This window comes from Plectropomus leopardus, chromosome 14 (assembly GCF_008729295.1).
Source record: "Plectropomus leopardus isolate mb chromosome 14, YSFRI_Pleo_2.0, whole genome shotgun sequence".
Classification (NCBI taxonomy): domain Eukaryota; kingdom Metazoa; phylum Chordata; class Actinopteri; order Perciformes; family Serranidae; genus Plectropomus; species Plectropomus leopardus.
In genome coordinates this window covers 10,253,931-10,280,186 of record NC_056476.1, presented here as the reverse complement: position 1 = coordinate 10,280,186, position 26,256 = coordinate 10,253,931, and the positions used below count along the sequence as shown (strand labels likewise).

Here is a 26,256-nt window from a genome sequence, read left to right as displayed (position 1 = left end):
TATCAACAATTGAAAACGGCACACACAGTAAATAGGAATATTCTATCAAACGCTCCAAGTGGGGCTGATAGTAAAGGGACTATTGGATGGGCTCTTGGTATTGTGGGACTACAGAGGGTTTGTCGCATCACTTTGCCACTTAGCAACAAGAGGCTGAAACACTCTTGCACAACCACATCCAGGGATGAGACTGTACGAATCACATCGTCAAGTGGGCTGGCAAAGTGTGTAGTTTGAAGATAGGGCTCCAGCACTCGGGCCCCGCTAGGAGCTCGAAAAAGCTCATGTATACCCAGCAAATTGAAGACCTTTTAATTGGGTTTTTGGAGAGCCCTCAAATCAGAAAAACAAACAGACAGAGGCAATAACACTCACTTCTTCCTGAGCACTGAGAGGATGCTTCCTGTGCCTTCGTGGCCAATCAGCCAAGAGATGTAGTGGAGAGGCTTCACTCTGAAAGAAGGAGGGAAGAACATGAAAAGGAGAAACAAAAAACATTGATGCAATCCCTCTACAATCAGGGAAAAAGCATGGCATCTTTTGGCTGGTCTAATTCTATGTTTATATGAAGAGGCACTACTCTGGAGGAAGGAGACAGCGACATGAGGAAAAAAATAAGAAAAACAAACAATTTTGATGCAATTTCTTCCAAGTCAGAGGAGAGCATGGTCTGTTGTTGGTCGCTTATTTCTGCATTTCTGTGCCCTGCACCACATACTGTATATCCACCATATGTAGCTCACCTGTAGTACCTCTCCTGAGGCGGGAGGGCCCAGGTGATATTCAAAGCATGAACTTTTCGTACAGGGATGACTGCAAAAACACAGACACACAGTTACAGAAAAAACATTTTGAAAAGATAACGTCTGCTTTTCACTGCTGGCTTGTATTTCTTCAACATTTTACAGCTATAAGGCCCTCAAACATCTCTTAAGTTTGCATATGTTCTCACATTGTAAGCAGTTCAACAAAAAACTCCATCCACCCATTTCCATCTCAGATTTCTTTAAATACGTTTTAGAGGCCCTGAAGAGGCAAAATTATAAAGTTATGCATAAGAGCAAAAGCAAAGGTCAGAACAATGTCTGAAAAAAACTTAATTTGCATTGTAGAAATACTTTTTCTGCTTTACTTTCCTTTAAACAGCAGCCCTGAGAGGCAAGTGAGAAAAAAACTTCTGCTGATCCATTCTATAAGTCTGACCTAAACTGTTTTCTTTCCTGTGTTTATGACTTAAAGGTCTAGTGTGTAGGATTTAGGAACATATATTTGCAGAAATTGAATCTAATACAATAAGTATGTTTTCTTTGGTGTATAATCACATGAAACCAAGAACCACTGCGTTTTGGTTACCTTTGAATGAGCCGTTTATATCCACATAGGGAGCGGTCCTGCACGACAAGCAGCTTAAAAAACCCACATTTTTTTAACATGAACCGGCTTTATTAAAAGTGTTTTTGCATATTTAAATCACTTTGTCAGTTCTTTTTGTTTTCCTGGAGAGAAAGATCTCTACAGATATTTCAGCTTCTGCTTAAAACCTCCTGAATGTCTGGATCATAAAAAAGGAGCACACAATAGCAGGTGCTGGGTTAACCGCCTGTTTCCTACATGCCAAACAGCACTGCAGAAACACCGATTTTTAAAGTAAGACTGCTTTAATCAGTCTTTTTTACCAGTTTTTTCATCCAGTCAAATTTTTTTTGAGAGGTTTTGGCTCCCGGTAAAAACCTCTTGAACAATGAACAAAGGAGGAATTTTAACTGGGTAAAGTTGCAGCTGGTTGCAATCTGCAATTCTCACAACTAGATGCCACAAAATCCCCCTAAATCTTACACACTCTTCCTTTAAGAATAGTTTAAAATAAAAGGTTTTGCCACAATAACTTTCTCCTTTGATTTCTTTTTAGAAAAGAATTGGGGGAAATAAGGTTTACCAGGATCATTTTTCTAAATTACTTCTTTAAGGTGATGGCAGAGCAGCATATATTAGAATACATTTCTAGTCACCATTAAAGACATGACATGAATGTTACATAACCTGAAACATGAAAACTTCACTGAGAAGGATGTTACAAAATACCCCATCACCAAATGTAAATGGAGGCAGACTTTCAGAAAATCGAGCTCTTAAAGGCACGAAATCCAAACACATCTGAGGGTCAACAAAGTCTGGGTCAATGTGCAGCTGCATATGGGACGCAGAGCTAAAGAGGGCAACTTAAGTCTCAATCATTCATCATCCCCCAGGCCGAGAATGGTCGGAAATGCTTAATGTTGTCACTCAATAAATGCACAAATAACCCACAAAGATGCAGGCAAGAGCCTATGTGGTTTTATGTTTGAGAAGCCGGGAAATCTGCTGTGTCCTGGCGCATCGTTGGAGAAATACCTGCTGTTGCGGTTGCCCAATCTATGGTTAAGTGAATAGTGTAACTTCATGTGCAGTAGAGGCCACGGGGCTGAACTTCTTTGGCTCCATGTTGCCACAGATTTGTAAAAAAGCCACAAATTTCAACTGCATCTGCGTGATCCCTGGCATTTTTTTTCTCACTTGCCCCCCTGGGCTTCTGTATTTAAACCATGTCCAGGCCCTCAGAGTTATTTAGAGGCTGCTCTACAGAACCAGAGTACATAAGCTGTAATCAGTATTTAGAGATTGAGTCATACCTCTGTAGAGCTTGTTAAACGCTGATGTGTCAAAGGGATCCAACATATCGGAGAAATCTGGCTTGGACAGGCCGCTGTAGACACAAGACAGACTTGTTCGATTGCACTTTATCAATTACAATCAATTAAACAATGCCATTAAATCACTAAGCACTGGTAAAATCTAATTTCTTGAGTTTTTAAAGAAGGCAACAGAATACACATTTGTTTGAGTCTTCACAAGAGATGATTTAAAAAGTTCACTGATGACATTCAAAGATGTCTCTAGAAAATTTCACCAAAGTAGAACCTTGTTTCTGCCAAACTAATAAACGTTAACTTTCCGTATGTTTTCAGCTTAATTTAGTTCATCTTAAAGGAGTTAAGCCTTGAGAATACTTTATAAGCTCATATAGATAGAGGCATTTCATCAAAGCATGCAATCCTTTGATTGAAATGAAAAGCATTAAAAACTGGAGGTTATGCAGTCTTCAGTGATATGCATACCGAATCTCTAAGAAAAACCTGCCGCAGTGACTCACAAAGCAAACAAGTGGAGGTCTGTAAGAAAACACTAATTCAGTTCAACTTTACGGAGAAATTATCCCTTTCGGTATGTATGATGTCGAAAATAAAATCCCGAGGTGAAGCAAGGTAAAACGAGCCGAGAAAAACACGGAGGGAGGCTTGACATTTACATTTGAGCAAAGTCTCGGAGGATATTCACACTCAGTCTATATCACACCGGCACCTCATCACACTGACTGAGAGCCTCTCTGCCAATACTCACTTGTTAGGCACCTTGCTGAAGATCTCTCTCACCCACTCCTCCAGAGTGTCCAGCTTCTCTAAAGGACAGACCAAGTGAAGGAGGATAAATTAGAGTTTGAGTGCGTCTCAATAATTCTGGCTGGAAAAACCCTCATAATTCTAGGTTTGGGAGTATTCAGAGCAAGGCAGTTTGTTCCAAAGCAACTGCAGCGTTGACTACATTTAGGCTATGAAAGGCTTGTTTGTTATTATTATAGATGACAGCTTTATTCACCAGGGGTGTAACAATAAATGTATTTGTATTGAATCGTTCGCTATGAGGCATTCAGTTCGGTACGAATTACAAACCGAACAATTCTTTGAACTTTCCTAATATTCCTTCAAGAGCCCATTTTAGCCAGACTGTAATTCCTGCTTTTATCAAAAAACAATTATTAGTTTTAGTATATTTAAAAATGTAAAAATAAAGGACATTTATGTTGCATTTCAGGAACATTTTGATTGTATTTGTTAGTGACTACTATAATACAAAAAACAGCTCCTTATAAAATATACAATATATTTTATAAGGAGCTGTTTTTTTTTTCCTGTAAAAAAAAGACCTTTTCATGTTAGTTTTAATTAATAAATTATTTAAAAAACATTTAAAAAATGTTAAAAATGAAGGATATTGAAGTGAATTCTGTGAACCGTTACACCACTAATATTCACGTGTAACTGAGATCAACATATAGATGAAAAGTCACCACTTTCTGTGTTAACCAAATTTATGCCTGATAATGTACACCTGTTCATGTTGTGTTAACATCACAAATGAAAAAAAAGTAAAATTTCATTTAAAAAAAAAAAACCATTAAACTATAATTTAATGTTATTTATATCCTGAAAAAAAGAACGCTTTTGTTTGTGCTCCCATTTTTCACACATTTAAAGTAATGATCTACAACTTTTTCTATGTGCACACAAAATACTACTTTTTTACAAATTTGTTAAAATCTGTGTAAGTGAGCACCTCTCCCCTCAGGAAGACAATTGACACGAACGGCATATCAAAATGCTGATTAAAACAGCATCATAGCTGCAAAGGGGTGTCCTGGAATTGTCACAATAACAAGTTTTATCTTGCAAAAAATACATTTATTAGTTACGCTGAACTATTTAAAATTCACATGACTAGGGCAAGAGCTGTGCATTTTCGGTCACACGGGATTCATCTATGAAGAGAACTCTTCTCCAAAGTGGCAGACGCCATCGAAGGTGAGCAGTTGCCACTCAAGCACGACAGACTGCAGTCAGGTCAAGACCCTGATGAGGAGGACGAGCATGCAGATGAGCTCCCGACACAGTTTCTGACAGTTTGTGCAGAAACTCTGTGGTTGAGCATGAGCTGTCAGGGTGGCTGCTCTAAAACGATTTTGCAGGTGAAGACGTTGTCGAGGTCCTGAGCTGATGAGGTTATACGCGGTCTGTGCTTGTGAGGCTGGTTGGATGTACTGCCAAATCAGCTTAAACAACATTGGAGACGTCTAATGGTTGTGAAATGAACATTCAGTTTACAGGAAACAGCTCTGATGGACATTCCTGCAGTCAATGGCCCGTCCCTTAAAACTTGCAACATCTGTGGCTTTGTGTTGAGATCGAACTGCACGTTTTATTGTGACAATCCCAGCGCACACCTGTGTGGAAACGATGCTGTTTAATCAGCATCTTGATGTGGCACACCTGTCAGGTGGATGGATTATCTTGGGATAGAAGAGCTCACTATCCATATTTGAACATATCGGCAACCAAAATTTGAGAGAGATAAGCCTTTTGTGCGCATAAAAAAAGCCTTAGATCTTTAATTCAAGCTCGTGAAAAAAGGAAGCGAAATAAAAAATGTTGCATTTAAATTTTTATTTATTGTGTGAATAAAGTAATATGAGGTTCCAGGCTTGTTTTTACTGCGGTGGTGGGACAACTCTTTTAATTTACACACATTTGGATACTTTTTTATCATTAGCAATTTTTCTGCAGTAACCAATCAATGTGTTTCTGTTCATTAGATTCTGTAATTGTATCTTCTTGGTATGAAATTATTTTAGTTTGTTATTTTATTGTGTTATTACCTGCTGTTTTTCTCTCACAGTGTAATAGCTTTGGTTCTTTTAGCGAATCTTGCTTTTATTGTGTCTATTTTATCTTATTTTATCCTTGTGTAAAACCTACTTTTTTCTATTTATTGTTATTTTATCTCACTTAAATTCTTGTGCAAGACATTGCCATTATTTCTATTTTATCCTTCTTGTCTTTATCACTTATCACGCTCTACTTCTTTATTTTATCCTTGTGCAATTACATTGCTCTTTTTTGCACAATATTATACTGCGCAATATTATAGTGATTGCAGAGGATGGTACAACATCATAGAGCAGGTGCAATACATGAAGGCCATGTAACTTTCCTTCCTCATCCGTAGGTGACATCTAATTCATGTAATCAGTGTAGACTGTGTTTTGTTTTTCTGTGTGTCTCACCTCATTGTATTGATTGATTGTCTCTATAGTATAGCTGTGATTGCAGCTTTCCGTAGTGCTGTAGCCTGAGACAAATTTCCTTCAGGGAACATTAAAGCTTATCTTGATCTTGAATTTTTTATGATAGTTTCATTGTGACTTGCAAAATCCCTCTTTCCTGTGTGGGATTCAAATTACAAACACAAGAGATTCATGGGAAAAGATGCACGCAAGTTTTTTCTCATTGATAAAAGCCTCCCTGTTTACTGAGCACTCTCCTACAGTAGTTGTATCAATACTAACAATATCACCAGCATCAATATGAAGTTAGGATCCCTATCATGGAAGGTCACGATTTATACACATGAACACTCTTCTTTGTGTAAGCAATCTTTGCTTGAGAAAACAAACCCGCCCTGCACGCAGCGTGAGTTCAGTTCGTGATCGAATGCTCACAGCATGATGGAAAAAGACCAATTATTGGCTTTAGTCTTTAATAAAACAAAGCCACGCAATGCATCGTTTCAGCCCACTTTGTTTGGCTGTGCGGCAAATTGATACAGAAAGTTGCTCTTCCGCAGCATTTCTGACACAGAGGCTGCTCAAGGACAGTTTATCTGCCTACACAAATAAATACTTGTGTAAAATAACCACAACTAAAACTTTAAAATTCACACCTTAAAGCTGCTATAATCACTATTTCTATTTCATATACTATATAAAAAATAAATACAGTGGAGTATTTAGCAGATATAAAGTGAGATATTTCCCTAAGGAGTTAGTGGAGACCAAATTAGTAAAGTCTCGCATAGCTAGACATGTATCGCCACAGCGCTGTGTCAGTGCTAGTGAAAGGTCTGAAAGCACAAATTATTATTTTGCCAAAGGGGTAAAAAATGCACTGGCTTTATTTTTTTTAACAAATCCCACTCGTCTTTGGCGATGCTAAGTCCAGGATGCAGTGACAGTGCTCTTGAAAAATAGTGTCAGGAGGGAACCACAATAGAAAAAAGCCAGTAGAACTTTAAAAGATGTATTTTGAATATGTGATTCAACTTTTAGTCGTAAAAAAGACAAAATTTGATAAATGGTGTCCTGAAGGTGAAGCATGACTACACTTGACTGGACCCATTAAAACCACAGACATATAGTGGCTGTACATGACTCTTCCATAGTATTATTCACATAAAACTTCAAATAAGAGTCTAGTCCCAATTAAAAGCCCAGACCCTTTGACAAATAAAGGCCTGCCTCAATTAGAGGCCGGGTCTGGTTGCCACGCAGTTCATTTTTATAGACGTTCTTTGGATGTATAAATTGGATCATGTATACAAATATGTATATATGTTTAAACTTTTGTCAATATGGATATGCTACACACATCATTAGCTTGGTAAAATTCTCTACAATTCACTTTTTTAGTTAATTTCAGTGAAACCATGAGCACAAATAAAACAGTCCTACCGTTATAGTAAACAAGAGAGATGCAAAAAAATAAACAAGTTGATGAAGAAGACTATTTTTTTTTAAAAACTAGCGAAAAGGTTCCAGTGAACTATACTCATAATTAACATAATTATATATTTTAAATTACAGAATTACTGTAATTTTTAAGCTATTTTAAAAAATGTTTATTGTTTTGTATGTTTATTTATTGTATGTTGAGCCACGTCTAAGATGATTTTGAATCTGCACTTGGAAAATGGGACCATCGGAGGAGCGCGAATGCAGCAAACAAGACACCAAATGAACGTTGTTGAGCTATTGTTTGCCAACAATTTTCCCAAATCAGCTTTATAAGGTGTAAGTATGTGCTAACAGCTTGATGCACTGATAGAAAGGAACCAAAATAAATAAATGCTGTTTTTAAGTGGCTTTTCCTTGAAAATTTAGTCAGAGGACAAATAAAACTTTATCAGTTTTCATACTTCCTTATTAGTAATTAAAGGCTGTATCTTTTGCAAAGTGAAATGTTGGTAGTATATAGACTCTGTGTTGTCAATGGATCCAGAAATCATCACTTTTGCATCACTTTACACAAGCTGATTTTCTGGGTGAAGGCAGTTTTAAAATAGCACCGGAGGTTTCAAACATTTCAGCAGTTTTATGGAGGATGTTTTTTTTCAGCACAAATGTCAACACCAGTCATCATTTTTAGTTGCACGCAGGAGTTAATTAGCCGTGTGATATTTTCTGTGAAACCCTGAAAACACGTGTTAGATATTCTGTATCTGAGTTTGTTTGGAGAAATATTGCAATTTGAGTTTGATTCAGGAATGATTAACCACAGTTGGCTGAACATGGATGAATCCTTATGAGAGCTGCGGCTAATTATTGTTTTAATTGTCAATTAATCTCTACAGATTGCTTTTTCAATTAATTCATTTGTTGTATGAAATTATTCAAAAACAATTCTGTCAATCTACCAAAAAGGATCGTTGATGTATATTAAACAGGATGGATTTTTCTGACCTTTTGACTGCACAGCCAGAGTCATGTAGTGGGCAGAGTAGTGTTTCTTCCAGAAGGCACGCAGCCGCTTATAGACATTGATCTTCTTCTTCTTTGGCTCGTGCTTCAGCGTCTGGGCATTCCCTGGTGTTGTCACAAGTGAGCAATCAATTCAGCAAAACTATAAAACACTGTAGAAAAACGGTTTACAAATGCAGATATATCAGCAAGAAAGGAAACTTGGCGTTCGTCTCAGCACTCCTGTTTGTTATTGCTGAACATACCCCAAGGAGGCCCTGTGTGTATTGTGTGTCCCAGCGGTTGTGTTTACCAACTCACCCCAGCAGAACTTGCCCATAGGGTGCCCAGGTTTGGCCAAACTGCCAAACAGCATCTCCTTCCTGTGGGAGTCTGATGGCTTTGCCAGCTGGTACTCTGACAGACAGAAGGAGAAGACAGAAAAACTCGAGACGACAGAGAAAGACGCTGATCAATGGTGTGCAAGAGCTGCCTGAGGAGAACTCAGCAATGCGGCTGATGAAAAGTTTAACTCTCCAGTACGACAGCTGAAATTTAACTTCTCAGCAGGGAGGAGGAGTGCACAGAGGCACCGAGACTCACCGCTGTCAACGGCCTCCACCTCCCTATCAATGGCGTCTCGAATCATCAGGGGGCAGATGAAGAACTGGGCCCACCTAAGAGGGTGACGGGACAGAGAGGCTATAATCATGGGCCACGCAGCAGCCAGAGGGAGAGGACACGGGTCAGACAGAGACAGTCAGATGCAGACTGATAAACACCACAGACAACAGCAGGATGGCGGGCGGCTGATTGAGCCCGTAATGTTTGTCCGACTCTGTTAGCTCACAGGAGGAGCTGTTACATCACATCCTGTGTGACTCATCTGATTTTGAGACATGATTAGAAATATCAGCTGTTCTACCGGAGTTATTTATTTTTCACTATACTTCTATTTTACAATGGTATTGTTTATGAAGTTTGGTCGTCTGTGCAAAATTTCATAATTTCTGCGATGGCATTCAAAGCCTCACCAATTGCTTATTTTTTATTTTGTGTTATATTTGTACTGAACATTAAAGAAACCCTGAGGATAGTTTGCAACATCTATTCATATAAATAGTTGTTGCTGAATGTTTTACCGTAATTAAATAATAAAAATGACCTCAATCTTTAACTTTCAAAATTTACACTTTTTACAGCCAAAAAAGTCTGTGTAGTATATAGCTATAATCACATATACAATTTATTTGGTTCTGCATTAAAATAAATAAATTCAAACTTTAAAAGAGTGCCATCGATCTTGCTAAATAAAGCTTCTGAGCTTAAAAAAATATTATTACAATTGTTATAATCTAAATTATTATTATTACTATTTTCAGGATGATTTTAGTCATGATAAAGTTACTGTGCCTTTAATTATAAACTTAACAACTTTAGTGGTCATGTTACTCTGCCAGACATGACTAATCACAATCAACACAATCAAAAAATAGAGAATCAGTACATGTAAGAGTTTTGAAAAACAATTATATATTATTATTATCATTATTTATTCCATGACATTTGAGAAAAATTATGATGCTTTTACTGTGAGTTGAAAAACAGCACATGTCCAAAATATGACAATACGGTGAGCGTTCACTGTAGGCCAGACGCCATGTCTCTTGGTATTTTTTTCATGATGTCTCTATCTGTCTATCAAATACTTTATTTTAACTGGGGTCATTCTGTGTAAACTCACCCAGAATTGAACTTTTCCCAGCTCATGTCCTAGATCTTCTCAACATAAATAAATAGATAAATAAATAATGTCAAAACTTCTATTAAATTTATGGGACCTTGCAAAATCCTATAGCAACACTCCCAAATGCTTTTCTGGTAATGAATTTTTGAAGTTTGCCTCTTGGAACTAAATTTCATCATTTTTCAGCGGTATTCGAAGCCTCACCAATTGCTTATTTTTCACTGGATGGGGTTGAAATTTGTACAGAACATCCAAGAAACCCTAAGGATAATTTGCAACGTATTCAAGTTGTTGCTGAAAGTTTTACAGTAATTACGTAAAGGTTTTTTACCCGAACAAAGAATCTTTCATTTTCAAATTTTACATCACTATCATTACCTCACCAGTTTTCACTTTTTTGCAGCTAAATTTTATTTCTGTGTAGTATTAATATAGTTTATGTCACTTACACATTATTTGGTCCTATATAAAAAAATCCCCCAAAAAACAGAAGGCCACAGACCTTGCTGAATATAGTTTATGAGCTGAAAAACCCACTTTTTAAGATATTTTGATTGTACCTCTTCCCAATATTCACATAAACATACACACATATGGAAACAGAAGATGTTACATGACTCCATCTTCTATTAAATTCACTGGATGTTTATGTTTATGTTGATTAGTTTTAACTGAAGTTTTTTCAGCGGTACAAGTAATGTGGTCCTGTATAAAAAAAGAGTGTCACAGATCTTGCTAAATATAGCTTTGGAGCTGAAAAACACACATTTTAAAGATATTTTGACTGTATAATTTCCTGAGATGGATTATTTTAAATTCCTTTGATTTTTTTATTGAACAGTGTTAATATTTTCAACGTGTATTCATTAAAATAGTTGTTGCTGAATTGTTTTGTCTGGTTTTAGTGATGGGTTGATTTAGCTAAATATTAGCGGCAAAGATCCTGTAGGTTATAATAATAATAATAATAATGATAATAATAAATTGTATTCATAAAACGCTTTTAAAAGGAACCCAGGCACGCTGTACAAAAGTAAAAAGCAATATAAACATAATTACATAAGCACTCACAAAATGAACAGTAAGCAAATCGACAATGAAGAAAAAAAATAACAATCACACATTAAAAGCTAGTATAAAAAGGTGAGTTTTTAGGAGGGATTTAAATATGGATGTGTTGCTGCAGTCCTGAATATGTGTGGGGAGTTGGTTCCAGAGTGAGGGGGCAGCAGTTCTTAAGTTTTCTTTCTGCAACATCATCTAGAAGATCATAAGTTTAAAATGGATTTATGAAAAGCTGTTGCAACTCAATATTGACCTGATCTTTCAATGTCCAACAGAGTGAAAGTTATAAACAGCAATGCCAAGAAGAGTTTTGCCCCAAAGTTTTGAAAGAGTTATCATCTTCTAGTTGGTATGTACTAACATGTCTTAAGTGTTTTTTGCAGTTTACTCTCTTCTTCTTATTTCTGTGTTTATCATCTGATGGTTCTCAAGGAGTCCACTTCTTAAGAGCGACTGATCTGAAGACAAAAAAAACTCTGATCCTCCCTCACCTGTCAAGAGCCTCTTTGAAGCTTTTCCTCTGGACGTCAAACTGGAAGATGGTCCTCTCGCAGTCGGTGGAGGCGTTGTCGCTCCCACCATGCTTCTTGAGAAAAGCATCAAAGCCATTTTCTGAGGGGTACTTCTCGCTGCCCATGAACACCACTGAGACACAACGGAAAAACAGCAGGGAAGAGAGAATAGTTATAAATAAAAAAATAAAGGAGATTAAAAGGGAAAAAAATCCACCACAGCTACATTGTGTGCTTGCATTTGTGGTTTTCTTATTTATGTGGAAAGCTGGCCAAACAGACAGCGTAGCATTATATCTCCTGCTGAGGCACAATAGAATTGATAGCGTTTTTAACACTCGCTGACAGTTTTGATGACAGTCTATAAGAATGAGCAAGGCTTTCTTTTCAAACAGACCATTTAGGAACAATGTTCAACAATCACATGGGTAGAGGAGACAGATATAACAATTTCTCCACTGGCAGTAACATCAGTAGGCTGGAAAGCAATTCAGAAGATATGTTGCATTTCAAAAACAGCGAGCAACCGTTGCTTTTTTGGACTGGAATAAAAACTTAATGCAACAAGTTCCTAACCACTCTTTGTTGCTTGATGGAGGGTATTCTGGGAGATGTCAGAAATTATTAACTGAAGTAGAAGTAGACAAAACAGGTTAAGGAAAAGAGGGTACGCTGAATAATTTAAAATAACAAAACAACTCCTGGAATGCATTAAATATGTTTCCTGAGGTTTCGCCTGCTTCCCCACATTAAAGCGGAGTTTTTCAATGTCCAAATCCACAGAGTTTAAGGATACACGGCGTTATATGTTGTACAGATTTGTAATCTTGGGCTATATAAATAAAACTGACATGACTTGACTCAATAGATGATACTGTACATAAGTGCGAATTAACCCTTGACCAAGCAGAGATGAGAACTGACTCGACCCTCTCTGGTTCCCTCTCTGGCTGATTACTCACTGTGTTCCAGAAAGTGAGCGAGGCCAGGGAGGTCACTGGGGTCGCTGAAGCTGCCCACACCGACACACAGCGCTGCTGCTGACTGACACACACACACACACAGACACACACACACACACACACACAATGTCGAGTCATGTTTGAGTCTGGCAATGCACTTGAAGGATAAGTATGTTTTTCTCATTGTCAACAAACCCCTCGCTAAAGCCTGATATATTCCTCTGTGCCATTTACCTTGTTTAACAACAAAACTTCATATTCGTGACTGGTTTTTAAAGATTTATTTCTTTTGTGGGAACCTTTGGGAGTGGAGCTGAGGGCTGCAGACAGGGAGGCAGAAGTCAGAGAGTACTGAGAAACAAACTAATTAATTGTTTTGTTTTGTTTTTTTCATAGTATTTGTTGACACCGAATATAATATATCTTTGAAGTAGCTCAAGCCCTGTATGCATGGACGTTATAGGCACAGGTGCAGTTAAAAAGTATGTGTATTTAAAAGCAGGGATGTGGACTCGAGTCACATGACTTGGGCTCAAGTCAGACTCAAACTACAAATTTGATGGCATTAGATTCAACTTAACTAAATCAAAAAAGACGTGCAACTTGACTTAAACTTTAACACCAATGACTTTGCCTGGACTTCAGCCTTTTAATTTGGAAACACTTAATATCTTTCCCCCAAACCCAAAGACTCTTAATTCCACAGATGCACTTTGTTTGAACCAGTCCGCCAGCATCTAATCAAGTTGATGGAGAGAGCCATTAAAAACCAACAAAACGTTACCCAGCAACAGTTGGAAACTATAATCATCTCCACGTTGTTGAATGTCTCTGTTCACTGTCTGTGAAAACATGGATGCTTCACACACACACACACACACACACACACACAAACCTTTGGCAGCACAGAAGATCTAAACAATAAGCACAGTTTCAACACTGGTGTCACCAATGCAGTATCTGACCAAATGTCTCCCCTTCCGTTCCTGAGTTATGATGTTGAGTAACGGCCAGAAAAGTGTTTTTGGAGAACATTGGAATGTCACAGTGATGCTGACCTTTGACCTTTTGGATATAAAATGTCATCACTTCATATTTTTAACCAATTAGACATTTGTGTGAAATTTTGTCATAATTAGTGGAGGAACTCTTGACTTTTGTGAGGTCACAATAACCGTCAGCCACCAAATTCTAATCAGTTAATTGTTATGTTTCAGTGGATGTTTGTGCCAAATTTGAGGACACTTGATAAAGGGCTTCTTGAGATATTGCGTTCACATGAATGAGATGAATACAAGGTCACAGTGACCTTGACCTTTGACGACCAAATTCATTTCAGTTAATAGCTGAGTCCAAGTAGATGTTTGTACTAATTTAAAGAAATTCCCTGAAGGTCTCATTGAGATATCAAGTTCACGGGAATAGGATAGATGGACGGACAGATGGGCAACCCAAAAAAATAAAGCCACGGCCATGGCTATCGGCAGCGCAGAGGAATAAAAATGATACCAAAGATAGTATTTTTTGCTTACAAAACTACAGAGTGTCAACAAAAACAACTTCCAACAAACTTGTTTCCACGAATAAACAGCAATTTTTAAAAGCAATTATGAAGTTTTTTTTTTAATTTAACATATTATTATTCTGTTGTTAAAATGGAAACACATTTGTTAAAGTCTGCATTAGACTTGTTTAGGACTCGAAACACAAAGACTTGACTTGGGACTTGCCAGTCTTTACCTGAGATTTGAGTGCAAAGACTTGAGACCTACTTGTATAATAATAATAATAATAATAATACTTGCAAAACAATGACTTGGTCCCACCTCTGTCTAACTTTACTATAAATAGTTTAGTTTGTGCTGACAAGCCTTTTGCATAAATCTGCATATCTGATTTCAACACATTTTTCTGGTTTCAACATGACTCGTGTTTTTTCTTCTCCTCTGGGACATTTAACATATGTCTAGTCTGCTAAAATATTAATACAGCTCCACATTTAACACCTCCCAGAGGTACCTGTTTCTCTGCATTTCCTTTCTTCTTTATCCCCTCGTTGTCATCGTCCTCGTCATCACTGCCCTGCTCATCGCCGCCACCTTCCTCCTCAGACTCGTCCTCTGTTTCATCTCCAGATTCCTCCTCTTCCTCTTCATCCTCTTCATCCGAGTCCTCGTCTTCGGACGCCGCTGGGCCGCTGTAGTCTGAGATGAGGAGAGCTCGCAGTCCGTTGTCAAGAACAATGTATCTGGAGGAAGTGAAGTCAAAGGTGAAACAGCACAGAGAGTTTTGAGCAAAAAAAAGTGTTGTTCTGTTGAGTTTTGCAGCATCGTACTTTGAACGGGCTGTTAAATCAAATGTCTCTTTGCAGACTGCATCTTAAACCCCTTGAGACTCTCTTCCTCTATGCTTTTTTCACAGTAAATTTCTCTGTGTGTGCCCCACAGAGGCCTGAGGCACTGGCGTGTGCTCATAGCATGAAATCGTCCCATCAAACTACAATAAGACTGTACTGATCCAGCTGGAGGAGAGGCGCGATATCATTTTTGGATCTGGGTTAGTGGATCTGGGTCATTTTTCTCAGCACTTTCACGTTCATGAATATGAGCAATTAATCCTCACATGTGTACCACTGTCACGTAAAATCATATTAATAACAGTGACGAAAATTTAAATGAAACACTTTTGCTCCCATTTTTCACAGTTTTAAGTGAGGGATCAAATACTTTTTCATGCACTCGATAGATATATTTCTCTAAAATTTTGGCTGCAAATTTGTTAAAATCCGTGTCAGCGACTTCTGCTTTTCCAAGATAATCCAGCAATTTAACAGGTGTGGCATATTAAACATCAGCTGATTAAACAGCATCATCACTACACAGATTTTCGTTGAGATGGTCACAATAAGAGAACACTCTAAAATGTGCGGTTTGATCGCACAACACAATGCCACAAATGTTGCAAGTTTGAGTGAGTTTTCCATTTGCACATGACTGCAGGAATGTCCACCAGAGCTGCTGCCAGTGAGCCGAGTGTTCATGTATATACCATAAGCCAATATGGTAGTACATCCAGCCAACCTAAAAACAGCTCAATTCAGTTACAATGTCGAAATGCTGTCAGTTCAAGACTCTGGTGAGGATGACAAACATGCAGGTGAGTTTCCAAATTGACCTATCTCTAAGCCCCGCCCCTCGAACGCCACGAGCCAATCACATTCCGTGCAGCTACACAATGCACTCAAGCATCCTGCTAGTAGATCTTCATAGAAAAGCATCAGAAATTTTGATTTTCCTGTGGTTTTATTTAAATTTATTAAGTTATAACTTAACTATGCACATCAATTGAGTATTAAATGGTCAAACAATTTGCATGGGGTAAATGCAACACTGATACGAGGTATCCTGAGAGGCTCGAGAAAGGAGTCGTCCTCATCAGGGTCTTGACCTGACTGCAGTCTGTCGTGCTTGAGTGGCAACTGCTCAACTCTGATGGCGTCAGACACTTTGGAGAAGAGTTCTCTTTATAGATGAACCCCATGTGACCGAAAATACATAGCTCTGGCCCTAGTCATGCAAATCTTAAATAGTCCAGGGTTACTAATAAATGTCTTTTTTCAGTATAAAACTTTTTATTGTGACCTTCCCAAAACACACTTGTGCAGTAATGACGCTGTTTAATAAGCATCTTGATATGCCATACCTGGTGGATGGAATATCTTGGAAAAGAAGAACAGCTTACCAACAAGGTTTTTAACAAATCTGTGCCCCAAATTTGGGAGAAATGTATCTATATAGCTAATAACAGAGGCTTAGATCTTTACCATGAACCTGTGAAAAATGGGACCCAAAAACAAAAGGGTTTACATTTTTGTTCAGTATACATTATAGGAGATAAATCATGTAACAAGGCTACAGTACAATGCAAAATTGAAATACTTGGGAGAATGTTGTATAAAAACATGGATTAACCCTTTGAAACCCAAATTTACATCACTTCTCTTGTGCTGCTTTCAGACACCATCACAAATATTTAAACCTTTGAACCCTGTGCAAATTGGTTTGTTTTCTTTCGAAAACATGGGGGGAAAGGCAACGAGCAACAAAAAATGTTCTGCAAATCGGAAAAAAAATTGTAGATTTGTAAAATTATATTTTTTTAAAACCTAGGGAAAAATGTTTGTCATTATCTGGATAATTTATTTAAACATGTTTTATTGAATACTTTTACAGAATTTCATTTCCTGTTGGTGTTTGTTTGTTGTTTATGTTTTTACGTTTTTGTGCTAATTTTCAGGTAATTGTTTTATACTTTTTGAAACTTTCTTGCAATTTTTGGGGGGTCATTTTTTGTTAAATTGCACATTGTCTTCTTCCCACTTTTTTTTTTTGAAAGAAATCAAATTAATTTGGTTTTAAAGGCTTAAATTCCTTTACCTGTACTGTTTGGGGTCACTTGGGGACTTGATGATCTCGCCGTCTCCAACATTGTCCTCTCCTCCTCCTCCTCCTCCTCCTCCTCCTGCGTCCCCTGCAGCCTGGCACACCTCCCGGGACACCGGGTGTGCACCTTCAGCTCCACCTTGGACAGAGCTTGAAGACTCAGACATCGGGGTGTTTTTGGATTTGTTCGTCTGCGGCATCTTCTGCAGAGATGATGAAAGTTTGGCACTGCGGGCTGACAGCGAGGAGCGACCATAAACAACAGGACAGGTCGCTGTCACCGGTAATTTACTCCTCAGCACGGCGACACACCGTGTCAGCCTGAACAGAGCTATGATGAATACCCTCACAGACGAGTATCGCGAAATGAAAGCTCAGAAAAACCAATGGGCCCGAAACAACACAGATTAACCAAGAGCCCCCTCTGTGGAAGAGGCCTATAGGTTTGAACCTTAGCTGTCACACACATACACACAGCAGCCAGCGCCCACAATACAGCTATTCACACAGGCTGTCTGGTGGTTTCGCCCTATTCAGCGAGGTGTCAGCTAAAACACGATGCAGGCAGAACACCAAATACTACACGAGAACCTGTCATCTGCACAGGAGACTAAAAAAAAGCCTCAAAAACCTCTGTAAAAACTGCCTGGAAGTATCTTTCACATACCTGAATATAAACATAAATGTGTGCTACAAGCTAATAGAAGAACTTAAAGTCAGCGAAAGTACAAATATTCTTTAAAATACGCTTTAACGGCTTCTGTAAAAGTCTGTTTCGAAGCAAAAAAGCGAAACTTTATCAAGTTTTTTTCAAAAAGCCGGTGCGGCAACACTGTATCCATACCTTCCTCCCTGTTGACAGCAGAAGGGCCTCGGTGGAAGTGAATGGAACGTCTCCAAAACAAAGCGCGTTCTGATTCGCTGAGTACGTTCGGCATTCCATCATGTCGCATTCTGATTGGTTCTGACATCAAAGCGGGGCGTGATTAGAGCGCCAACACGTGCGCGCGCCGTGCAGTCAGGAGCGGTTATGATAGCTGCAGGGGAAGAAGGGACAGCGGCGGCGACAAGCACCCACCTGGATGTAACCGGCAGCTGCCAGCCATCTGTTTATGATTATGACTGCTAGACTGAGAATGTTCAACCGACCACTTGTCACAGCCGGTAAATGTCATCTTTTTAAAATCTCTTTAGCCAATACAGCCGGCCAGAAGTGAGTTGAATGGGAACTGTCTTGTCAGCTAGCCACATGACTGCCACAGTGCTCCATTGAAATTGTACCCCCCCACATCTCCCAATGCACCTGTACTAGGCTGCAAACTGGGATGATTGGGTTAGGGGACCGCTAGGTGGCAGGCATAGGCCACGGGGGATGTTGGGCAAATTTAACACCAGATTTATTTTTTTAAATATTTTTTTTTAGGATGGTCTGAGATTTAGATGCTTCCCAGGCTCCTATTTAGAGGCTAGTAAGAGATGTTGGGTGGTGATATGAGTTGTTCTACATGACCATATGCTGAACTGTCTCATGTTTTTATCCAAAGCCAAATGAGTAGGGGTGCAGGGAGATCCTCCCCCAGGGAAAGTTTTTTTTTCAGAAACAAGCTCAATTTTGTGCTTTTTTTATGCACTATGGCACTGATGCTCAACTTACAGCCCATGGGCCAAATCTTACCCCTCATAGGGTGCCAGGTGACCCCCTAACCATTTTCCAATTCACAATGAAAATTAAGTGATTCACACTGTTTTTGTACTGTAAGTAGGCCTGTACATAAGGTGCCAGAGTGCAACAGCAGCAAAATAGTTTGTTTTTCAAAAAAGTGCTAGTAGAGGATCCCCCACACCCCAAACAGAAGCCTCGAAGAGGTCCCTAAACTCCTAATGTTCTAAAATCCAAGAAACGTCCTAAAATCCTAGAAACGTTCTAAAATTTGAAAAATGTCCTAAAATCCAGGAAACATCTACAAATCTAGAAATTTTCTAAAATCCTAGAAACATCCTTAAATCCAAGCAGTGTCCTAAAATCCTAGAAGCTCCCCAAATCTTAGTAAAATCCTGTAATTCTAGAAAGTCCTAAAACCTACAAATGTCCCGAAATTCTAGGAATGTGCTCAAATCCAAGAAACGTCCTAAAATCTAAGATATGGTCCAAAATCCTAGAAACAATCTAAAATCATAGAAACAGGTATGGGGCTGCTGTGACAATTATTATTGTATTTTTATATTTCTTGATGGTTGTTGGACACATTATGTGCGATTAACGCTTCCATTATGAAAAAAAACGTCACGTCATTCTACATCTCATATAAAATTTTGCCAAAAAGAAACTATTTGCACAAACTAAAAATAACAAACGACATAACTAAGTCACAACCCGGACACCCCCCTCTTCTGATAAATAAAGAACACCTAAGACAGGTGCAAAAAAGACCCCCAAAAAGCTGTAGTGTAACAAGAATCAAACAAAAGCAGAGAAAAAACTGACAATCTCTAGTCCCTCCCCAGTGCGTAAAATATTACTTGACATGCCTCCCCCTTTTTGCATCATCTCCCCCCTGCTCATAAATAACGAACAGTCCCTTAAGATACTTTTGTGGTCCACTGAGTCATCACAGTAAGACAGGTGCAAAAATGACAAAAGAAAGTTGTATTTTGATAAAAATTGAGCAAAACAAAAGGAAAAAAAGTGGATAAACCTCAGGTGACTTAACAATAGACGTCTAAAGTGAGGATTTGCTTAGGGACTGTACTTTATTTATTATAGTAGGGTGGTGGCTGGGGTGTGATCGCTGCAAACATTTTTCCTTGAGCCTTCCTAAGTGACTGGGGCAACATGCATTACCCTCCCTCCACCATAGAGATTTTTAAGGAAAACATGCTTTTCAAATCCACATGTGGCTTTTGGGGTTTTAAGGGTATTTTAAAATAAATACAAAATGCAGCAATTTAAAGTTGAATGTCATTCCCCTGAAGTCACATAAAAAAAAACCTCCTCCTCAGTACATAAAAATTAATTGAAGTGGCACTGCCGTTTTACACCACCCGTCCCCTGTCATCAATAACAAACAGTCCCTTAATAAGACTGATTAATATCACTGTACCTCAAACCTCAAATCACAATCAAATGGTTTAAAAAAAGCTAAATCTTATCATGAAAAAGCCACATTGACATTTGTCCAGTGCCCTTCGTCAGCCTCCCCTCTGCAGCGTGTTGGCATTTCACCCCTCCACTGTGCCAATATGTCCTCCCCCTCACTCACCAGCTCTCTCTCTGTCTGAAGCCAATCTGATTTGCCCCTGGGCCTCTGTCGGCAGAAAGAGGTGATAAACACCGCAACCATGACAACCGGCGAGCCAGACACACGCCTGAGTTCCTTTATCCTAATGGCTTTACTTGGCATCCTCTCCTGCTTTTAATTCATCAAGTCCAGTCTTCACCTGAGCTGATATTAAGACGCTCGGGACAGATGAAGGCGGCGTGCTTCTTCCGCCACCACGGTTTTGAGCTTTCTCATCCTCCGTCTTTTAAGATAAGCTGATCTATCAACATGTGAGATGAAACACTGTTAACACTCCACGTTGCTTAAAATAGAGCTCTATTAGTCACTGAATAAATATTTACTCGATCTGATTAAAACAAAATGTTAGCATATTGATTCTTCTTAAGCAGTGAGACAGAGAATGAAAATACAGAGCTGATTCTCACTCATTTTATCCTATTGATCCTTTTAAGAACACCAAGAAATTACTTTTTAAAGGGATTTTTTTTCAATTTTCCTTTGTATCAGAACATCGTGGGTAATATGTGTGAATGAGCTGTGGCAAACTTCCCTCCATCTAACCAGTGCCCAGATATCCCTCTCTGGATGACGCAAAAAACGTTGTTGTTTCTCAGGGCTACTACAGCTGTATCACATTTTCACATTGCCCGCTGACACCGTGGACCCAAAAAAGTATAGAATCAGATCAAGAGACACACCTGCCCCTCTCTTTCTCTCTGTCAAACTCAGACCAAAATCCAAACAGTGGATTGAATATAAATTAAAATTATGTTACTGCACAGCCTATTTCTCTCCACAAATGTTTTCATAAACACATTTTAATGCCCTGTTTGGCTGTAATTGTAAAAGTTTATGAATGGGTTGTGGGCGCCATAATGATTGCTGTATAATGAAAACGGAGACTGAAAAATCTTTGATCAAACTGCCCCTCCATGTTTGGGACAAAGGTCAAACTAAAAACTCAAAGTACACGCCAAACAAATTCCCCCCAAACATGGTTTCTGTCACCCTGGTATTTGTTTAAGTGATCGTTTTTATGATGAGTTCGGTTTCAATGAGTAATTGAATTATACGAAAGGGGGATTTTTCACCATGATTGACGGCTGCGACAGCCAATCCATGTGCTCGCATTCAATGGGGCTGCTCAAAATTTTTCAGACAGGTGTTTTGGGGGGAACTCCACCACCTCTGATATCGCTACTGTGCAGAATCAGGCTCGCAGTGACATCACCATCGCAAGATGGCAACGCCCATATCGCCAATATTCAGTTTTGTTTAGTGGGGGTAAGTGGAGAAGCCTCATCCATCTTTGTGTACAGTCTATGGCCTGGTTTGGGGAAGTGCATTCAGGTCATTTTGGGTTTTCTGCCTCTTGAGCTAAAGCATCCTTTTTGTCTGTTTTCATGTTGCACCAGTAACAAAAATATTTGTGCACAGACATCCTAGATTATGTGAAAACCCTCTTTAAATGGGTAAAATACTTCTCTAAGGGCAAAGTTCTTGCACCACACAGGCGTGCTTTACTGTACTGCACTGTACTGTAGCCACTCTGGTGAGAGTCCAGAGCCATTGCTCGGCTGAAATTGCAAGGCTGCGGTAATAGCGGAGATAAGCAGCCTATTAGAGCTGTGTGAAAGTGCCTTTACATGCCTCTCCACGTGAAAACTTTCAGAGCAGAATGGCAGGCTTGTGTTAGAGATCGATTGGACAGGCCTCTGCGAACCGTGGGCCTCCCCTTTAATACTAACACACATGGCCTTTTCATGGTAAGGCACATTGTATTAGTTGCGACGTGATCATTTTCCCCACTTTTTTGCCCTTCTCTTTGACTGAGCCTAAACTGAAGTCCAGATTGGTCACCTCGGGCCGTCCCTGGTAAAAATGTGTCTGTGTGAATGTAGCATGCATTCAGCTGAATCATTGTAGGTATTGTGAATTTGTCCCTGTCGGTCCTGCAGAGACATCGGAGTCTTTACCTTAAGATTCCAAAGGGGGCAAGTTTCCCACTGCAACTGATTTGAATCCTAATTAAAACAGGAGATTTGATTAATTAGCTCAACGATGTGTGTGTGTGTGTGTGTGTGTGTGTGTTGCATGGCTCTCTCGCTCTGTATGTGGCATGTGTGTGGGAGTCGGCATGTTCTCGTGAGTCACGGTGTGTGTAGTTATGCTAAATGAGGAGGGGGTGTTATATGCGTACAAGTGTGTGTTCGTGAGCCTCTGGGTAATCCTGTGAATCACTACTGTGTTTCCAGCGTGTGTGCTCATATGTGTGTGTGTTTCGTGTCTCCTGGGAGGCTTGTCCTTGCCTGCAGTACTACTGTGTGAATCAGAGGTGAGTCCTCTAGAGTTGCCCTCTGCTTTAATCTGGAGCTAATGACAGAACCACCTGCCCTCCTGGCCATCCTCCCCCATATCTCGCCCCTCTATCTGCTCTCCCCATCACTGCACATCTCACAAACCCCCAAATTCCCACTGCTCATTGTCTCCCTTTCACTCGCTCCCACAACTGGCCAGTTATTTTCCTTTTCCCCCTCTTTCCCCTCCCTCTCATCCACTTGCTTTCTACTCTTTCCCACAGTGTGCAGGATGCCCTTGCCTGCCTTTTTGATTGCCTCATCCCACCGAGTAACTAGAAACTGGGGGCCCTCACAAAAAAAAAAAAAAAAAAAATGTGTTAAGGGACAGCGCAACAGTATGTGAACAACATGTAGCTTTAAGGAGATTTTCTGACCCGTGCATTGGCAGGGGAGAGGAATGAATTCATGTGTCTGCTTCAGTCTTGAGTGTGTATGTGTGTGTGTGTGTGTGTGTGCGCAATCGCGCATGCAAGCCAGTCCCGGTGGATATCTGGGGGGGAACAAAAGCATAATTGGAGAGAGAGAGCTGCAAAAAGATGGGATGACCACTTCCTGTCCACAGTGGAGGAGAAGAAAGCGTGAGAAAAGGGGGGGAGGGAAACAAAAGGGAGGAAATCAAAGAGAGAATGGCGTGTAAACCAGTCTGAATTGACAAGAGCCCACAGGAGAATCAAAGTAAGAAAGTAAAGAGGGGAGAGAGAGGGGAAGGAATCTGAGCATGATCTGACAGAAATAATTCAGATGAGAGAAAGAAAAAGGGCCCTTTGGAGAAAGAGAAAGCGGAGGAGGAAGAAAGGAGAAGTGGCTGAAGTGAAAACAGCATGAATCCCCATCCATTTCAACACTGGACAGCTCCACAGACAGCACTAGGCCAGTATAAATAGATCCCCTACTTTAGAGGCGCCGTCAACGCTCCAAAAAAGTGCTTTATGTGCTCGGAGCGGCTCCTGCCCCTAGAGAACAGACAGCGCAGGTATCTGATGGTGCCTGATAACCATCTTCTCTCAGTTCCTCTCCGTTTGTTTTCTTAATTTAGGGAGCCTCCACGGTTCAACGACAACACTACGGTGAGGAAAAGCGAGTGTTTTTCCTCCCAGATTCTCCGTCACGGCCGTCGTTACACTCAGACGATATAGCCTCAGGTCTGGGATCACATTACCTCCCCCACCCCCCCCCCCGGCCTTCACCAATCACAGAGCCCGGGATGATTTCTCAGCGTCAAAATCTTATTTATATACAGCTGCACCCCCTGCATGTTAAAGGTGACTTGTCTGTGAGCAATCTCCAAAAAATCATGTGTCTGTGCATACATGCCCAGCCTCTGCCAGCCTGTTTCCATCGCAAGTGTGCGTTAAGTAGCCTTGTGGGGAAGCTGTAATACAGCCTAATGCACCTGAGAGCCCCTGAAATCTATAACCATCATCTACATCTTCCTGATATTACTGGAACCGTCTCTGTTACTGTTTCAGATAGGAATCTCCAGGGAGAGCTCTCCCCTCCACTGCTGAAGGGAGAGGCATGGGGAGGGAGAGAGAGAGAGGGGGGGGGGAGTGCGTGAGGCAGAGATGCACCTCTCCATTTCCTCAAGGTGATTCACCTTAATGCACGCTGAAATCAATGTGAAATTGAACTGAAAATTGAACTTTCAGCTCAGTAATGTGGAAGACATGTTGTTATTAAATCTTTTCCTATAGCCATGAAACCGGCTGACTGATATTTGAACGCTTTTGAATGCTTGTTTTCTACGCCGGGGCACCGCGGTGTCCTTGATAGAGATTGGTCCACCACTCGGGAACTTCACAAGGGGGTCCGTAGCTGCCACTTAAGTGGCTGTATTGATGCAGCAGCAGCCACCCACACTGTAAAATCTGACAAGTTGATCTTACTTAAAATAATGTTGGAAACTGGTTGCCTTGAAAAAGTAAAGTATATATAACTCATAATTAGGGCTGTCAGCGTTAACGTGCTAATAGCAACGCGATTAAGTTCTTTATGTAATGCATCTTCTTTTTTTTTTATCACTTTAATCACCGCCCACCATTTTCGGGCTGAGTTTGAGAATGGTGATGCCGGTATCACATGAAACTAGAGGACCTAAGAAATCCAGTGATACCAAACATGCCATGCTTACTTCTAGAGGGGGAGATAACGCTCCAAAATAAGGCAAAATTTTGGCAAAGGAAAAACTGTGTGGCCATTTCACCTCAAGATCTAAATGAAAATGGGTTCTGTGGGTAGCCATGAGTCTCCCCTTTATAAACATGCCTACTTCATGCTAGTCCCATTCAGTTTTTTGTTACTATTTGATTTCTAAGCAATCTGGTAAGAATTGATTTACCTTGTCAATATGGACTTCATAACGTGAAAACATGATTTAAAAATGTGATTAATCATGATTATCTGAAATTCTGCGATTAATCGAGATTAAAAAACAATCATTAGACAGCCCATTACTTTATGTTTACTTTATATCTAATTGTTAAGTTTAGTTAAAATTTTGTTACATTTACTTAATTTTGTGAAGTTGTTGCAACCTAAAAATAACAATTGAAATGACGATGTTCTTTTCAAGTTTTAGCAACTTGAGTACCCAAAGTTAGTCTGACTTAACTTGATCATCTTGAAGAGAAATCTTCTAATGATGAAGTTAGGAGATGTGTGAGTTCTCTTTTGTTAACATATTTACAAAAACACAAATACGACTGACAAGTTTGCAATCAGCAGAAAACAGATATATATTGTTACAAAGTCAATCATGCACCAGCAATATATGTGACGGAGTAGAACATCTGATAGTTATATTATTATAACACAAAATCTGTGTAAACAGCTATAACCTAACATGTTGGGCCTCCAGAGTCAATATGTGGAGTTTTAGAGACTCAGTTGCTGTACCCTTACTTTCACTTGTGGAGGTCCCCCGTCTGTGTCCAGCCTTTACCTCGACCCTTTTGCTGTTGTTCATATGTTGTCCACAGTAGAGGTATGAGCGAAAGTGTCTCAGCCCTTCTGTCGAACTATATTAACTACATTTAAAAGTTTACCTGCTAGCTGAAACGTATTGTGTGGCACATTAGCACATTCCTGTGTCACTTTATTTGGGGCTCTAGTCACATAAATGACGACTGACGGAGGATTCTGTTATATATATCGCTTGTCAGAATGAACCAAGATCGCCTCCAAATATACACTGAGCACTGCTGTTTACAACAGCACTGCAAACTTTGTTTACTGAAGTTGCTAAAACTTAAAAAGATTTCTTCAATTAAACTTGTCATTTTTAAGTTCCAACAACTTCACAAAATCAAGTAAATGTAACTGAATTTATAACTTAACTCTAAACTTAATGATTAGATATAAGCTAAAATAAAAATAACCGAAGACTAATAGTTCTAGCCTGTTTACTTTCATTTTTCAAGGCAATTCATTTTTTTCAAGTAAAATCACCTTGTCATTCTACAGTGCAATGTAAAATCTTGCAGGTTGATCTTACTTTAAAAAATT

The 26,256-nt window shown here is 39.5% G+C and overlaps 1 protein-coding gene across 3 annotated transcripts in view; it reads right to left on the bottom strand.

Annotated features, from left to right (window-relative positions):
- nrd1a (nardilysin a (N-arginine dibasic convertase)) overlaps positions 1 to 17,977 on the bottom strand; it is a 40,742-nt gene extending 22,765 nt beyond the window's left edge. Inside the window, exons 1-12 of one of the 3 annotated variants that reach the window (XM_042501084.1) lie at positions 17,956 to 17,977; positions 17,106 to 17,346; positions 14,689 to 14,917; positions 12,670 to 12,751; positions 11,687 to 11,840; positions 8,987 to 9,060; positions 8,705 to 8,800; positions 8,387 to 8,509; positions 3,439 to 3,496; positions 2,670 to 2,743; positions 744 to 813; positions 376 to 453 (exon numbers count right to left, since the gene is read on the bottom strand). In XM_042501084.1, coding sequence (XP_042357018.1) covers positions 376 to 453; positions 744 to 813; positions 2,670 to 2,743; positions 3,439 to 3,496; positions 8,387 to 8,509; positions 8,705 to 8,800; positions 8,987 to 9,060; positions 11,687 to 11,840; positions 12,670 to 12,751; positions 14,689 to 14,917; positions 17,106 to 17,311 — 1,244 coding nt within the window. In that variant the 5' untranslated portion in view covers positions 17,312 to 17,346; positions 17,956 to 17,977. The remainder of the gene's footprint in view (positions 1 to 375; positions 454 to 743; positions 814 to 2,669; positions 2,744 to 3,438; positions 3,497 to 8,386; positions 8,510 to 8,704; positions 8,801 to 8,986; positions 9,061 to 11,686; positions 11,841 to 12,669; positions 12,752 to 14,688; positions 14,918 to 17,105; positions 17,347 to 17,955) is intronic. The other 2 variants (XM_042501083.1, XM_042501085.1) reach the window with 2 other exon arrangements.
- Positions 17,978 to 26,256: the final 8,279 nt, after the last annotated feature.